This window comes from Phytophthora infestans, genomic scaffold (assembly GCF_000142945.1).
Source record: "Phytophthora infestans T30-4 supercont1.41 genomic scaffold, whole genome shotgun sequence".
Lineage (NCBI taxonomy): Eukaryota > Oomycota > Peronosporomycetes > Peronosporales > Peronosporaceae > Phytophthora > Phytophthora infestans.
Genome location: NW_003303718.1, coordinates 454,337 through 471,383, shown reverse-complemented (window position 1 = coordinate 471,383; position 17,047 = coordinate 454,337). Strand labels below are relative to the sequence as shown.

Here is a 17,047-nt window from a genome sequence, read left to right as displayed (position 1 = left end):
TTGTGACTCTTGGATTTTCCAGATGTAATCTTCTGGTTGCCGTTCTGGCTTCTGTTTCGATTGCTGTTCCGCTTGCTCTTGTAGTCATTCCGATTTTGGTTTCGTGACTTGCCGCCGAAACTGTCCTTGTAAGGATGCTGTCGAGCTTGATTGGGCGAAGGTTTCAGCTTAAAGTTGGCGGGAAGCACCGTTCCTGCCTTTACCTGACCATTTTGTAGGTGGCGCTGTAGAACATAGCAGTCGACAGTATCGTGGTTGGTGCGCAGGTAGTATGTACAGCTCATCGTTGAGATGAGAGCCTTGCTCTCTTGATAGGGAGCTTGAACCAAGGTTGGTTCAGGTGCTAAAGCCTGTAGGGCCTGCTCGTTTCGGGTTTCCCTCGATTCGGGTGTTCCTTGTTTGAGCGTGTAGCGGTTTTTCGCCAGTTCATGCTGCACCTTGGCCTCGATGTGACGCTTTAGCTCTTCGTAGGGAATGAATTTCCTGCTACCCTTCCAGACCGATAGTTGCTGCTTCCATTTTCCAGGTAGCGCATGGTACAAGTAGAGTGACTTCTGTTCGTCACTGAGCACACTGTTTGTGGCTTCGGAGGCAACCTTCATGGCAGATTCGATGTCAATTATGAACCCCGTAAGGTCTGAACCTTCTTCATACCTCAGTGCCATCAGGTATGATAGCACATGATACGGGTCGCCGTGGATGGCAGCACCTTCGTACTTGCTACAGATCGTCTGGAAGATCTCAAACGCAGTAGTCTTGTCCTTGACCATGAGAACATGTTGGTCATCGATGGTCTTGATAAGGAAAGCTTTTGCTTTTGCCTCGTTGAGTCGAAGCTTTTTCGAGCTCAGCCTCTGGCTTTTAGCCTTCAGCTTCTCTGCTCGCTTCAGTTCATCCCGCTTCTGAGCAGTGAATGACTGGATAACGGGGGGGATTCTCCTGCCCCATTTCCACATCGCCGTCGTCTCCGGCTGTGGGTGCATCCGAACTTGCGGAGCTGGCATCAGAGGAGGACTCGCTCGGTGAGGAGCCCACCATTTCGTCGGCCTTGGGAGCACCGGCAGCATCAAGCGCGGCGGACATGTCGTTCATGTCGGACAGTGCCGGGTTGAGTTCTTCATCGCAGTCGAACTCGTAGTCGGAGTCACCGGTGTAGTCGATACGCTCGACGTAGCCGAGAAGGTTCTTTCCTTCGAGGGCGGCAGTGACGCGGGTCTTCCAGATGATGAAGTTCCGGCCATTGAGGCGCGGAAACTCGCGGTCGTCAGCGGTGGAGGCTTGCGTTGGGCTCATAACCTATTGAAGGTGAGGCGAGGAAGGTGGAGGAGCTTGAGTAGAAGGAAGAAAAAAGAGATGTGATTGAATTTTATGAGTCTGTCTTCAGAGAGTTTCCTGGCACCATTGATTTATCTTTCCTGTAAAAGGTGATGTATCGACTTATGCAGGATTGGGTCCAGAACATATTTTGTATGGTAAGACATTTTGTACAATAACTTGTACGCTATGTCACCAATTAGGACACATCATTGACAATGCATGCGAAGACACTGACAAAGATGGTGATGATGTGTCCTTAATCGATCTACCGAAGTCCTCGCGGTGTTTCGTAGCCACTTCGGCCTCTGCTACATCCAAGCAACTCGTCGCCAGCACCATTCGCATACAAGGCGTACACACCACCACGGACGTCTGCACCACCGTACGTAAGAGTGGCGACATTTGGTAAAGCTTTTTCGGAATGCTACACCGGGAGCAGACGCAGCTCGAGCAAATGCAACACGTCTGTCGACGCGACAACACGCTGCGTACGTCCTTGTGGCACTGGCGACAGAAGTTTGAGCTGCTGTCCTGGTGAGATGGCGATGCCTTGTGCTGCTTCAGCAGCCACGTGAGCTTCTTCATCTCCGCATAGTCGCCTAGTTTCCACACTGACACGACCCCTTTGGCCGACACTAACGTGGCGATGCTGGATGGCATGTCCCCCATCACGTCGATGAAGGCCTTCACGTAAGTCTCCACGACACCCTCGCTCTTTTGACGATACAAATGGTACAGCGTCATGTTGCCGCGGATTATCTTGTGTTCATGAAGCTCCGGGGCCCCTGGGACTGCAATAGAGTGAAGAATGTGATACCCGATTCGCTCGCCCTTGAAACTTGTCGTCATGCCCGTGGACTCGAGATAGACGAAGTCTCGACAACGAACCAAGGACCGCATCATTGACGGTCCCCCATTTACCGCCCACTTAACCTGTAGCCCTCGAAAGGGGTCGACCAATGTCGGGTGCACGATGGTGTCGAGTACGGCAAAGTCAAGCACGTTGCTGCCGACGTAGGCGGCCTTGACCTTAGACTCCTCGGCGGTGGGGTTGGTGACGCCATACATAATGTCGTCGAGTGAGCCCTGTACGGTGCCGAACCATAGCAGCTTTTGCATGTCATTGCGGCTCTCGCGGTGCTCGTAGCCGGAACCGGGTGAGGAACTGGTAAGCGTCAGGCGGCGCGATCGCATGGCCTCGCGATCCTGGTACACGACAACATCCTCGAAACGCTTGACCATCTTCCAGCGGACCTCGTCCACAACTCCGTGCTGCATATCTAGGTGAGTCTCGTAGTCGGCCAGCGTCTGCTGGACGAACAGATCAACCAGCTCCACCGCCTCTTTGCGGTCACCCTCGCCGAGACGCAGTGGTGCGAACGGCGCGTGCGTGAGCGGGAATTTCATCTTTCAGTTGTGGCTCTTGAGCTATTGAAAGCCAATAGGGGACTGAACTGCAGCCGCCATGTCAAATGATCGTCAACGCCAGCGATGACGACGATGACAAGTTTCGGAGCTGTTAGCTGTTGACAAGGTCTCCTGCGACGAGGGAGCCAGCTGGCAGGCGCGCAGTCATCGTTGTGACCTTGAGGTGGTTGCTGTCTGTAACTCGTGATACTACGCCGGGAGAGCACTCTGAAGTGCTTAGCGCTAGTTCCATTTGACAGTCAGCGATAGTAGCGCAGCTCGGGGCTACTGCTCACGCCTTCGACGCCTCCGCGTACTCTTCGACGCACCACCTCGACGCCCAAGCGCTGGGGTGCATTCGCTCTCAGCCACCGCTTCGAGCTACGACCGTGCATTCTAATCACCAACGCCACCGTAGCGCCATCATGCCACTGACTGGCAATCGAAACTCGGCCTGTCTGTCCATGTGCTGCTTGATGACCCGTGGCGAGTTGACATCATTCCAGCGTTAGTATCAACTTGAATTGGTGGGTTAAGTCAGCATCTGATAGAGCGTCTCGCCAAGACACCGTGCGCTACAGCCAGCAGAAACACGGTGCTCGCAGCAGCACTGCTGCAGGGTGTACGTGCGCACAGTTTCTGTGTACTTGCCCATTTGAAGTCCACCATGACTTACCGAGTTGAACACCAAGCATTTGCAAGCAATGCGTATGGAGCCCGCTCTCGTTAAACCTCACTATTATTAATTATGTTATCCGAAACTACTGACAACATATAAATCATGGCTCATAGCATTAGCGACGAAGAGGAAGACGTAGGCGAGGCGACAGCCCAGTAAGCGTAGGCCTTAAAATGTCCAGCTGTCCTTGAGATCTCGTCCAACGCGATGTCCATGCCATTCGAGTACGACGCCGTCTGGATGCAGGTCGTGCAGACATTGGCGATCTTCTGCACCACTGATTGACTGTGTGCCGGCACGAAAAACATCTTCTTGGACACGCAACAGCGAGCACAGCACTGGTGCACGCATATCTTGCAAGTGCGACGACGAACCATACTGCCCTGAATGATCTTTGCGCAAACGTGGCAAAGCTTTGCCCAGTCGCTTGGTACGAGCGCACGTCGCTGACTCAGCCTCCAATTAAGCTTCTTCATCAGCGCGTAACCTCCGAGCTTCCATACACACACGACGCCGCTTGTCGACAGCGTTGTAGCGACTCGGAGAGGCATGTCGCCCATCAGATCGATGAACGCTTTTACGTACGTCTCCACCACTCCCTCACCCTTCTGGCGGAAGAAATAGAACAAGCTCATATTGCCCCGAACGAGTTTGTGTTCATGCAGCTCTGGCGCCCCAGGGAGCGAAATCGAGTGCAGCAGTTGAAAGCCGATTCGTTCGCCGGTCGACGTGCTTGTCATCCCGGTAGACTCGAGGTACACAAAGTCTCTTGAGCGCACGACCGACCGCATCATGGGCGGGCCCGCATTCACCATCCACTTGATTTGTACGCTGCGGAACGGGTCGTTGGCTGTCGGATGAATTAGCGTGTCCAACACAGCAAAGTCGATGCAGTTGCTCTCGACGTAGGCCGCTTTGACCTTGGCCTCTTCGGCCGCTCGATTCATTGAAGCATACATGACGTCGTCCAGGTCCCCACGGATAGTCCCGGCCCAAAGCAGTTTGAGCATATTGCCATTGCGCTTGGGTGTGCGTAAGGAGCTGACACGCGATAGACGACGCTCTTTGAGTGCGCGTCGGTCTTCGTACACGATGACGTCTTCAAATTGCTTGACTCGAACCCACTCCGTTGAATCCACGATGCCGTTGTTATAATGCACATGTCTCTCGTAGTCCTCGATCGTCTCGGAGACGAAGGTGTCGGCCAGATCAAGTAGGGCTTCCTTGTCGGATTGGATGAAGTGGATAGGGAGAAACGGAGCGTGCTCGAGCGGAAACTTGGTCATGGTTGCTGGTGTGCGCTGCGCTGGAGACTTCAAGTTGGCAAGTGGCTACGTAGATTTCGCTTAAAGGCACTCTTGACGAACACCCACGAAACACGAGAGACCGAGTCTGATTCAAGCGAGCCGGCATCCGTTGAGTATGGACCACATATATATCCTCGACAATACAGTAGTGCTCAACGTGGGACTTGCCATTCGATGGGCAAGATGCATATTTCTCGAGTCAGTTTGCAAATTTGCTCGTATAACTTCGGGGTGTTCGATAAAACATCGACAAACTTCTCGTGGGTGAGTGGGGCAGTGGCTCTAGCCCCACAGGCGCCGAAATCGAAGCAGATCTTTAAGGCGAGGTTTCCACTAGCGATTGGATTTCTAGTGTGGCGTCTCAAACCTTGTTACCCACTTCATAAAGATGAAACTTTGCCTCACGATTGAGATGTGGCTGGGTCTGTCCGATAGCCATGGATGAAAGGGCCGAAGGTTCGTCTACATTATGCAGCTTTTTGCACCATGTTGATGATCACCTCAAGTTGAGGCTTAACATGCAAATCCAAAGACTACATATCAAACTAACCTTTATAAAAGGACGATGGTCTAGCTATTTTAAATAACAAATAAGCAATCGCCAGAGGCAGCAAAGTGTGGTCTGATCTGCGATGTGGGTACCCCACTTTGTGACGGGGTCACACAGTAGAAGAAGGTATCTTCCGAGAGTATACTAACTCTCAGTGAACGGCAGTTCACAGGTCCCCTCTTTAATTAAAGAGAGCGAAGTGACCTAAATAAGGTAGATTGTAAACTGAGTATATTTATAGGTAGATTAAGTTTGGGTTTAATACAAACTGTTAGTTACCTATAGAAATGCAATGTCATTTAACCAATGGTTGGCTTTGAACGACCTTGGTACCTTGTACCAAATATCTCGGAGTATGACGTGTCATACTCCTGAAGTGTGAAGTGTCACACTTCATGTAACCAGGGTACACTTAGGGCTACGTACCCCGTTACATCCTCCCCCACTTAGGTTCGGTTTACCGACCAATCAGAATGAAGAGGTGTTCGTCACAAACTCTCATTCTCAAAGTCGAAAACCATCGACTCGGCCGCGCGAGCGCGGCGGAGGCTCACTTTACAGTTAGAGCCTCGAGCAGCAACCTGTGCGCTCTTCGTCAAGGTCTCCACTTCGACCGTTAACATGCCTCGTGGCACTGCTAAGAGCGGTGCTAAGACACGCTCCAAGGCTGCAGCCGGTAAGGCGCAGGCCAAGAGCACTAAGCCTCACGGCAAAGGCTCTGCACTCAAGGAGGCTACTCAGGTGGCCTCCGAGGCGATCGGATCCTCGGGTGACGCGGCTGCGGACAAGCGCGCAAGCAGGCGCCGCAGTCCGTCGCCCTCGTCTTCAGACAACCGTCCGAACCCTCGGTTCGCAGAACGCGAGTTCAACTCGGGCAGTGAAGACGATGCCGAGTCCGAGAGCACTCAGGATGCTCCTGCGGGCTCTGTGGGAGGGCACAGCCCAGTGACCAGTGAGCACAAAGAAGACAGCGTGCAGTCGTCCGCTAGTGATCACGGTGATCACAGTCCCAAAACCTCTGTGCGCTCTGAGAGTCCGGCCGTTAAGGCTAAGGACACTCCCAAAGCCGGTGGCGATGAGGAAGGGAGTCCTCGCAAACGTCTCTCGCTTGCCGAGGGTCTTGCGCGCGCTAAGGCCTCTAAAGCCGAAGGCGCCAAGCCCTCAAAGAAGCGTACCGCCTCTAAGTCTCCACTCCGCGAGGAGAAGGAGACTCGACGCTCCTATCAGAGTCTCTTCGGCTCCTCGGAAGAAGAGGAGGAGAAGGAGGAAGAAGAGGAGGAGGAGGGTGCTATCGTTGAGCCCCGGGAGGTCTCGAATGACCTCGACCAGCAGCAGGAGGAATTCCAAGCTGCCCAGCGTGTGCGTGGGGGTTAGGTGGCGGCACCCGTCAGCCAGGGAGCTGCCATCAACTCAAGAGGGTATTGGCCTCCCGAGGAGAGCTCTGGGGCTGCCCTCTTCTTAGAGGCCCTCGTCGCTCCTCGTGGCCTTGTGGGCGGCCACACTTCTAGGGGCATCTATGAACGAGCCCTTGTTCAGAAAGAACAGTTGTTCGTCGACAACGTGGAGGCTGCTCGGTGTGTGCTTCTCGCGCCACACCGCATTCCCCTTAAGGACTTCACGACTTGTCGTAAGAAGCCCGAGACCCGGGGTGGTCTCTATCCTGTTTGGGGATACCCCTGGGTTATGCCTGAGAGCTGTCCCACGTGGAGTTCTTGTGAGGACATGTTCTGGGCGTGGGTGGAGACGCTCAAGTACTCGCCCACGGAGTTATGGGAATTCCATGAAGACCAGCAGCTGTCCCACATCCTGGACCAGCGTGATCTTCGTGTGAGGTTTGCCCACTTGATCAGCAAGCGTATGCTGCCAAGGGACATCCTGAAGCGCGCGGCTTCTAGCGCTCACGATGAGCGCGGGTACGGTATGTATTCATCGACCGTACCCCGTTCGGGCAAGAAGCCCCGGACTATTTATGAAGATGCCGCCGCTTCTGTTCCCAGATTGCGACAGCCTATGGGCAGTCAATCAGGAGCCGTTCAATCGGCTCCCACGAGTTCTCGGAGTGGGCATAACCCCTCCACTTCACGAGGAGCTGTCGCTTACCGCGACACCGTTGCTCCTGGAGGATCCGCTCCACGTGGAAGTGGACTTTTCCATTCCGGTCAAGCAGGGGCGGAGGTGCCCTCGTACGAGTACGAGTACTCGGCGCCTCCCGAGAGCCACTCTCGTCCGAGTGCTCCGACTGCGGGTCCGACACGGGACCCTGAGGTCGACCGCCTCCGTCAACGTGTCCTCGTGCTTGAGATTGCACTTGGCCTTGGGACTGGCGGTAATGCTGCCGCCCAGGCCGGGAATCAGGGCGAGATCGCTCGTCTTGCGGGTCGCCTGGACCTGGTGGAGCGAGAGGTCGCGAGCCTGCACCTGCGGGTGGATCGCCGGGCCTCTTCGTCCGATCTGGACGAGGCCTTTCGAATGATCCGACGGATCGAGGCTTTGTCGCCACGTCCGGAGCCGCCTGCGGCACACTCCCAGACGTACGCGTATGGTGCGTACCCGGCGTACTCAGCGTACTCGTCGTATGGCGCCGAGGTCCGTTCGTATGGAGCCCCTCCGGCGTACGGTCTTAACCGCAGCCTTGCCGTCCCGACCGAGGCTTGGGTGCCTGCTCCGACGCCCTCGTCGACGACTGTGACCGGCCCTCGCTTCGAGGAGCTGGGTCAAGGGGGGACGGCGAGTCAGCAACCCCCTGCGGGTCAAAGTACCGCTTAGGACGTCCGACATAGAACGTCGGGTGCGTCGTCATTGACTTTGGAAGGTCGATGGTGTACGACGCACCATGTCTGGCCAGGACTGCAAAAGGTCCGATGAAGCGGTGCTTCAGTTTGTTGCTGCCGACAGAGCTAACAGTGTCTAGAGGTAGGTTCCTCGTGTCTAGCAGCACTAAGCCCCCAACCTCAAATATACTTAAGTTTCCTCTTCCTTGTTTGTCTGAGTACTCCTTTTGTTTATGTTGGGCCGCTGCCATGGCATCGCGGACCCTGCTGACAATGTTTAGCTTGGTATCCATAAAGGATTCCACCTGTTTCCATGGCGAAACTGGTCTCACATCCGAGACCTGGGAGGAAAGGGCTTTCGGAGCCCCTTCCCACTTAGAATAGAGGAGTCAGTGTCTCCTCGAAGAGTGAGAGGCACTCTGGGGTGGCGGAAGCTGTTCAAGTAGAACGGCGTGAACCACGTGGACGCGTGCACCGCGTTGTTGAGCGCAAACTCAACAACTGGAAGCTGCGTCGACAACGTACGTGGCGCTGCCGCGCACACACTGCGCAGAGTGTCCTCGAGCACTCGATTGACGCGCTCTGTTTGGCCGTCGGTCTGCGGATGGTCCGCAGTGGACATCTGCAGACGAGTTCCCAGTAAAGGGAACAGCGTTTTCCAAAACGCGGCAGTGAACCGCGGGTCTCGGTCCGAGACAATCGTCTCCGGGAGACCGTGATAGCGGAAAACGCCATCGACGAACAACCTTGCGGTTTGTTCGCCCGTTACAGTGACGGGAACTGGAGCAAGATGGACCATCTTGCTCAGCCGACACACGAACACCAAAATTCCGGTGTTGCCGTGTCCGTCGGCGGGAAGCCCAAAGATGAAGTCAAGACTCATCGACTTCCAACAATCAGCCGGTACGGGCAGGCTCTGTAGTGGAGCCGAAGAGTGACCTGCGGGTTTGACCCGCTGACATGTTTCACATGTCTTGACGTACCGGGCGACCCACTTGTACATGTGGGTCTACCAGAAGGACTGAGAGACCGACAGAAAGGTCTTCTCGCGGCCCAAGTGGCCGCTGGAGGGCGCGTCATGCGCCTCCGCGAGGATGTCGATCTTCAGATCCTCGTCGTTGGGTACGACCACCCGTGGAGGATCAGTGGGCTCCACCCGATAATAGAGGAGCCCTCCTTCAACTCATATCGGTGGAGCCGTGAGCGCTGTCGCGACGAGAGCCAGTCGGACTTCGCGCTCGTTCCGGCCTTAAGGAGCTTGACGATAGGCGCGACAGCCTCATCGTCCCGATACGCCATGCGTATCCGATCATATAGATCCGTTGTCACCCGCGTGATGTGGGCCAACTCATAGTCGGGACGCCGAGAGAGGGCGTCCGCAAGCACGTTGAGCTTGCCCGGCTTGTATTCGACGCGGAAGTTGTATTACGCGAAGAAGGACAGCCACCTCGCCATCCTTTGGGATAGGTGAGGCGAGTTAGTCGCTGTTCTCAAGGACGCGTGGTCTGTGTAGATCACAAAGGGCCTAGAGCCCAGAAGGTGAACACGGAACTTCACAAGGGTATATTTCATTGCCAAGAGCTCCTTGTCATGGACAGGGTAGTTCCGCTCGGCGGCTTTGAGCTGCCTGGACTAGAGCGAGATGACTCGTTCGTACCCAGCCGTGTCGGCCTGCAGCAATGCACATCCGATGGCGTAATCGGAGGCATCGCAGACGACGCTAAACGGCTTCGTCTCGTCCGGCAGGGCCAGGACAGAGGCCTCTTGGAGACTGGCCTTGATGCTGTCAAAAGCATCCTGGTGCTCTCGCTCCCAGCGCCAGTCGACGTCCTTCTGAAGGAGGCTCGACAAGGTCTTAGCGAAGCCCGCGTACCCAGCGCTGTACTTGTGAAGGTAGTTGGCCAAGCCCAACCACTTTCGAAGATCCTTCTGGGATCGGGACGTCGGCCATGCTGCTATGGCCTTGACCTTGTCTGGGTCAGCCCGAACGCCCACGTTGCTTACGAAGCAACCGAGAACTTTGATCTCTGGTGACGCGAAAACGCACTTGTCGATGTTGGCGTAGAGCTTGTTCGCTCGCATCACGTCCAGCACTCGACGGAGGTGTCCTAGATGCACCTCTATGGCCGTCTTGCCTCCCTCGGCACGGCTATGGACGAAAATGTCGTCGAAGTACGTCTGTACGAAGGTACGCAAAGGGCGGAACAATTGCGTCACCAGGCGATTGAACGTCGCCGAAGCGTTAGACAAGCCCTGCGGCATGACGAGCCACTCCCAAAGCATGCCGCTTGGAGTGCTTACCGCGGTGAGCGGGATGTCACTCTCGCGCATCAGGATTTGGTAGTATCCGTCTACCAAATCCAGCGCACTGTACAGTACGCTCCCGGCCATGTTGTTCAACAACACATCCTTTCGTGGGATCGGTGTTTGGGCCGGCACCGTTGCGTTGTTCAGCTTATTATAAGCGTGAACCAGACGCCACTTTCCGTTCGGCTTACGAACGCAGAAAGGCGGCGTCGAGTGCGGGGATTTCGACTCCCGCACCATGCCTGCCTTCGCTTTCGCGGCGAAGAAGGCATAAATGACCTCGCACTGTTCGCGCGGGAGAGGCCATTGCCTCGTGACACAATACTTTGTGCCGGGCACGAGATCAATCTCGTGCCGTACGCCTCGATCCGGTGGGAGTTGGGTCGGTGGGTGTTTGTTCACCACGTCCGCGTACTCCGTCACCAAAGGATGCACCGGATCCTTGGGGTTCTTGAGAATCTCAGAACCCAAGCGCGCCTGACGCTGCTTGTTCATGTCTTCCAGGACGTTCTCGTCCAAGACAGAGGAGGAGTTCAGCTCCTCCTGAGTGTTCTCAGGTCTTATGAGTACCATCTCAGCAATCTCTCCAGCCTTGAGGTTGGTCAGGAAAGACTCAGCCGTCATTTCCTCGAGGTGAAGTATCTCTGCAACCTCTGGCAACGGTTCCAAGTGGACACCAGATGCCTTGACGGGTAAACCTGTCTCGCCATCGAAGATGTGATAACACTCTTCCACCGGCCTTGTCGGAGGAGCCCGGGCCCTGGACTCCGAGTCGCTTGAAGCGACGTCGATCGGAACGAAGTTCGGATCCAACTTGAGGCGGCGGCGGCGTCTTTGTCGACGGCGTCTGTGACGGGGAGCTTTGCTGCCCACGTCTAGGGATGTCGTCGCTACGACATCCGAGGCACTCGTGGCCTCGTGTGGTACTGTTGTACCCACACAGGAAGCGTGTTCAACGCCTTCCTCTTCAGTTAAGATCTGGGCGACCGCGTGTGGCACTGTGTTACCCACACAGGAAGCGTATCCGACGTCTTCCTCTTCAGTTATGGTCTGGGCGACCGTGAGTGGAACTCTGTTACCCACTCTGAGCACGCTGTTCTCAGTGTTCATGACAGCTGCAGCTGTCTGCGGAACTAAGTTACCCGCCTGTGGACCTAAGTTACCCACTTGGCCAGCGCCTCTTCTGGGCGCGGCCACCATCAAAACATCCTCGGAGTCGTCATATACGTCGACGACTCCCAAGCATCTGCCGGATGCTTTGGTACCCTGGCAGCCCTCGCGGGCGCTCTGGGTCCTGACAGAGGTGGGAACATGACTCACCAATGCTCTGTCGGACTGCACAGGGCGGCTGGCACCAATTGCCTTGCCTCGCCAGTCGATCCAGGGCTCGTGCTTCTCAAGCCAGGGCATGCCCAGGATCATATCATATGGATCCATATCGAGAACAGTGAACTGTTCGAGGCTGTCAAAGTCTTCAAACTTGACAGCCAGATCCACTTGGACGTTGGGGACAGTGACGACCTTCCCGTCGGCCAGTCGCACTGACACCGTCCCGTTGCCCTTGCTTTCTCTCAAAGCTTCGGACAACTTGTTGCTGTTACGAGCAACCGTCTGGCGGCGTGCGAAATTTTTCGACGCCCCAGAGTCAATGAAGATTCTAAAGGGATGATCGTATTCCCGTACACATCCGTGTACTACGAGCAACCCGCCGCTGCTCTTCGCCGATTCGAGAGTGCGAAGACTCTCAGGGGCTAAGTCCCGTGGTACGCGCCACCCGCGCACCCATCACGAAGACTTCGTTCTTCCCCAGTAGGGCGCTCCGCCCCTACTGGTTCCCTGCGTTCCCCTGTCCCCGGGATCCTGGCTTCTGCCAGCGACCCTTGAGGACGGGCTTGGGGAAGGACCGTCTGCGGAGTCTTTCCGCGGGGCAGTCGCGCTTGAAGTGGTCCATCTTCCCACAGCCGAAGCAGCGGATGTCACGCCGTTCGGCGGACCCGAGTTCCATGGGAACTGGTCCGTTGGGGCTTGTTCGACCGGGAGCCGACAAGGAACTCCCAGGCCACGCTGAGACCGGCGTACGCGCCTAACGATGGCTGTACTCTTCTTGAAGAGCCACTTGAATCGCCTCTTCAAGGGTGCTTGACTGCACTCGGAAGAGCTGAGTGCGTGCGGGACCCACCCGAAGGTCGTCCATGAACACAGTCATCTTGATGTGTTCGTTGAGTGGGTTTCCCACTAGGGACGCCGTGAGCTCCCGTATCTCTTGCACATACTCGTGCAGCTCGCGCCTTCCTTGTTTACACGCGAGGAAGCGCGAACGCTGGCGGTACTCGTAGCTCGCCGGGAGGAACGCGGCTCCGAGCTGTTCGCACAGCTGAGCCCAGGATGTGAAACATCCAGGGGATGTTGCTTCCCGAGTGTACACCCAACTCTTAGCACGACCGCTAAGGTTGGAGAGTGCAAAAGCAACACGCAGTTGCTCGGTCGAGATCAGAGCCGCGTCCATCGCGAGCTCTACTTCTCAGACCCAGAAGTGAAGGTTCTCGCCTTCCTTCCCTTCATACGGCTTAACCTTCAGCCGTATTGGCTTCGGGTGAGGCAGATTTGCTTCCGCCGCCGGAGCCTGCAGGTTCTCCCGCACATGCGCGATGAGTCCCTGCTCGTACGCGTCAAATGCATTGACGCGCTCGAGCTGCTCAGCCGGTGTTGACACCACCAGGCTCTGCAGGGCCTCCATCCCGAAGATGCCTGCCATCTTCCGAACCGACTCGAACTGAGAGTCGTTCAAATGGGAGAAGTCGTTCCTACCCATGGCAACGAACTTCGGAGAGGTTCAGGTAGTCTACCCGCGGTGGCGTGGATTGACTACGAGTGCTACCAAGTGTGACGGGGTCACACAGCACCTTGCGCTAGAGGAAGGTATCTTCCGAGAGTATACTAACTCTCAGTGAACGGCAGTTCACAGGTCCCCTCTTTTAATTGAAGAGAGCGAAGTGACCTAAATAAGGTAGATTGTAAACTGAGTATATTTATAGGTAGGTTAAGTTTGGGTTTAATACAAACTATAAGTTACCTATAGAAATGCAATGTCATTTAACCAATGGTTGGCTTTGAACGACCTTGGTACCTTGTACCAAATATCCCGGCGTATGACGTGTCATACTCCTGAAGTGTGAAGTGTCACACTTCATGCCAGGGTACACTTAGGGCTACGTACCCCGTTACACACTTCGTCCAAGTCGGACATTGGCCCCTTAGCATCTGATCTTGACCAAACCCACTACAGTACCAACAACAATTTAAGTTACCGGTTACGTTCAAACACATGTACAGCGCTGATTCAAGAAGCCGCATAATATCGTTTTTGCCACCAACGGGAGAAAAGCTTGTCGTTGTCACCCGCTAAAGCCATTATGGGCATGTATCCACTGCCGGTGCTACGGCAGCACCGGGCCGTATCCCTCGAGAACACTTAATGGCAGCGAAAGGAACGTCCTTCGACGCTTCACAAAAGGATTGCGTCGTAAACGAGGAGGCACTCGACACGACGGGAAGTTCGTCAAGAAAGAAAGCGGTTGTGGTGCCTCTCGTGATGAAGACCCTTTTACGATAGGTGTGTCTAAAAGAGAGTGAGTGCTGAGCCCAGCTCGATTGTCAAAGCCAGGCGCAGCGTTTTAACGTACCCACAAAATATATCCGTCCGGCGTATAGCATATACTAGGCGTAAACTTCCGCTCCGTCACTCAAATTATTCAGAAAGAAAGCGGAGGGAGGAAAGCAACCGGAAGATATGGTGCGTGGTCTTCGAGTGAAGGCCGTCGTACGATCTCGGCTGCCGGCCGTGCGTCGCAACCTGTGTGTTGAGGAAGTTGTTGACTCCTCTGCGAATTCTCAGTCGCCGCCGCACGTGTCCAGCGATGACGAATGGCTTGATTCTGCCGTCGAGACCAGCAGTAATACCAGCGGCCAGTCCAAGCAAGGGCGATCGGAGGGATTAGCGCATCCTCGGAGCACTCGGGAAAGGTCGGGCGATGACCACGGACTGGAGGTGCACGCGCTCCTCTTGGACCGACTGGAGCTCAAGTCGTCGGAGGACCTCGAGCAATATCTGGGCGAGTACTCGAAACGCACGTGTCAGGTAATGACTCTTATTTTGTGCTTTAAGTTACAATGCTAACTTTAAGTGCTGTGTCTGCAGAGCTTCCGCGCTTGGACTAATAATATCATCACTGCGCGCAACAACAAGATCTGATCGTCGGGTTCAAAGCAACCTTTACTTCCTGATGAATGGAAGAACTATGGCAAGACATTCACTTGCACGCATGGGGGGCATACAAATCCCGCGGAAAAGGGAAGAGAAAGAGGTTCCAGTCAAGCGCAATGGAGTGTGAAGCGCAGGTACGTTGGCTGTTCAGTTGGGATCACTTGGTCTTTATAAAACTCAGTTGGGCTGAGTTGGTGCCAGTCGTTTGGGTTCGTGCTATTTAGGTAATGATTCACTTTTTTCAGATAAATGCCTGCGTTTAAGTTGATAACGACAAGGTGTCCACCTTTATTATGCGGATCACCTCTGCACGTTTGGTGCACAATCACCCCGTTGACAAACGCACGTACAACCAGTACCCGCACGTGCGCACTGCGCTAGAGTCTGAAGTGGTGGCCACAATGAGGCGTTCCGGAAAGCTGGTGCAAAGAAGAAATGCATTCTTAAGTACATTCAAGACAACGCTCAGTGCAATCCGTCAACACAGGACGTTCACAATATTGTGCGCAATTTGAAACCTCAGGAGAGCACGGTCCCCACCAGCGCAAAACGACTGAAAAAGTGGATGATTGAATTTTGTGAAGAGCCTGGAAACGTTGGTGGAATCTTTGTCGATTCGGTGGCACACAAGGTATGCTTAATTGATTTATTTCTTTAAATCCGCAGCTCAAACACTTCAATATCTTGCAGATAATCACCACTTGTATTATATTGCAGACGGGGCACATGCGTTCACTGTTCGACCGTTTCCCTGCGGTCTTGATGATCGACGCGACGCACGAAACAAACTATTCCAGGTATAAGATCTTCTCGATAATGGCACATGACATCTTTAAGAAAGGCCTGTCGTTCATCATGCGGTCCTCCAAAACGAGCGCCGACACACTCTAATGACAACGTTAGAAAAATTCAAACGAAACAACCAGGCCTGGACCAAGATCAAGTGTATCTTTATCGACAAAGACTTCATGGAGATGTCGGGTCTGAAGATTGCATTTCCAGATGCAACGGTGTTACTCTGCCAATTTCATGTCTTGAAATATTTGCGCGAGGAGATTGCCTGCGAGGATTACGGATTTACACCGTGTCAGAAACAGCAGATACAGGGAATCATGAACTTGTTGGTCTACGCGAAGACGGAGAGGGAGGGAATTCTTGAGAGATCGACAGTACATACGTCACATCATGACCATTGGGCGTGGTGGTGCATTCCACCAGCCTTGTTTGGGTTCTCGTTCGGCTTCGTTTGGGTACTAGCAACCGTGAGTTAGGTGCATATCGTGTTGACTCGGGTATTAGCATGTGTTGGGCATGACCAGCGGTGGGTTGGGTGTTTCAGGCGGTACCAAAGACGATGACGATCCCAAGCATCCGTTCGAAGCTTATTTTGGGAGGAATTGGGATTCATGTCGATCCATGTGGTGTGCGTTCGATAGGGGAAACGCTGTCACACTCGGAAACAATACCAACAACCGTATCGAGGCCTCGTGGAAACAGTTGAAGGATCTCGTCGACTCGTACGTGGGAGTCGACGAATGCATTGCGTCTACTGTGGTACCAGCTTCAGGAAGAAAGAAAGTTTGTGGATGCTGTCTACAAGTTGGCTGTGGTGCACAACGCCAAGTAAGATGAAGAAATGCGCTTAATTCCTAATTTTTTCAGTGAACATGTGTGTGAGCTCATTTCCGAGCAATACACGTTTGCAACTACCAAGGCGAAGTATAAGTACTAGAGCCGGTACCAGACGTGTTTTTAGTTCAATATGATTCTGACGAACAAGACGCACTCGACGAGCCCAGGAGCGAGTATTCTGTTACCAAGCGTGACTGGTCGTGTTCCTGTTTGTTCAAGGGCTCGCGGCTGCTACCCTATGGACGCGTTTGTTTCGTTTGAAAGGCAATCGGGTGTAAGAATATCATTCCTACACGACTATTACACCCTAGATGGCTTCTGGCGTCGTCATGCACGGAAATCAAACCTCCTGAGCTAAGTGGTGAATCTTTTTCGGTGAGTCGCGTTTTGCAAGAGTCGACAAACGTGTGGGACACCAGCCGTAAGTTTCGTGAAGCAAATTACGTCGCAGCGTCCATCAGCGAGCATTTAAGTGGATTGGACATAAAAGAGTATAAATTAGCAATGGAAGCGCTGCGCAATGTCGCCTCTCAATTTAAGCACGGAAATTATGGCGTGATTGGTCCACCACATGAAGAAAATTTATTTCCAGCTAGCTCGAGGGTGATGCGGGTGAGTCTGTCATCAAGATCGAACATGAAGATATGGGTGGTGTCCGGAGTGGTAAGGGCGTCGCCGATACTCCAGCTTCGCTGGTGCAGACTCTGTGCTGACAATTCGGCTTCGGACTCCGTGGAAACAGCTCAATTAGGATCTGGTAGTGTCCATATGGAGCCACAGTCAGCGCAGTTGGGGCTTGATGAAACCCAGTTG

At 54.2% G+C, this 17,047-nt stretch overlaps 1 protein-coding gene across 1 annotated transcript; it reads right to left on the bottom strand.

Annotated features, from left to right (window-relative positions):
• Positions 1 to 3,510: 3,510 nt before the first annotated feature.
• On the bottom strand, positions 3,511 to 4,689 carry PITG_16031 (uncharacterized protein; the record flags this gene model as incomplete). Its single annotated transcript, XM_002897762.1, has 1 exon — positions 3,511 to 4,689. The coding sequence occupies one exon, from the start codon at positions 4,687 to 4,689 to the stop codon at positions 3,511 to 3,513; it is 1,179 nt and encodes a 392-aa protein (XP_002897808.1).
• Positions 4,690 to 17,047: the final 12,358 nt, after the last annotated feature.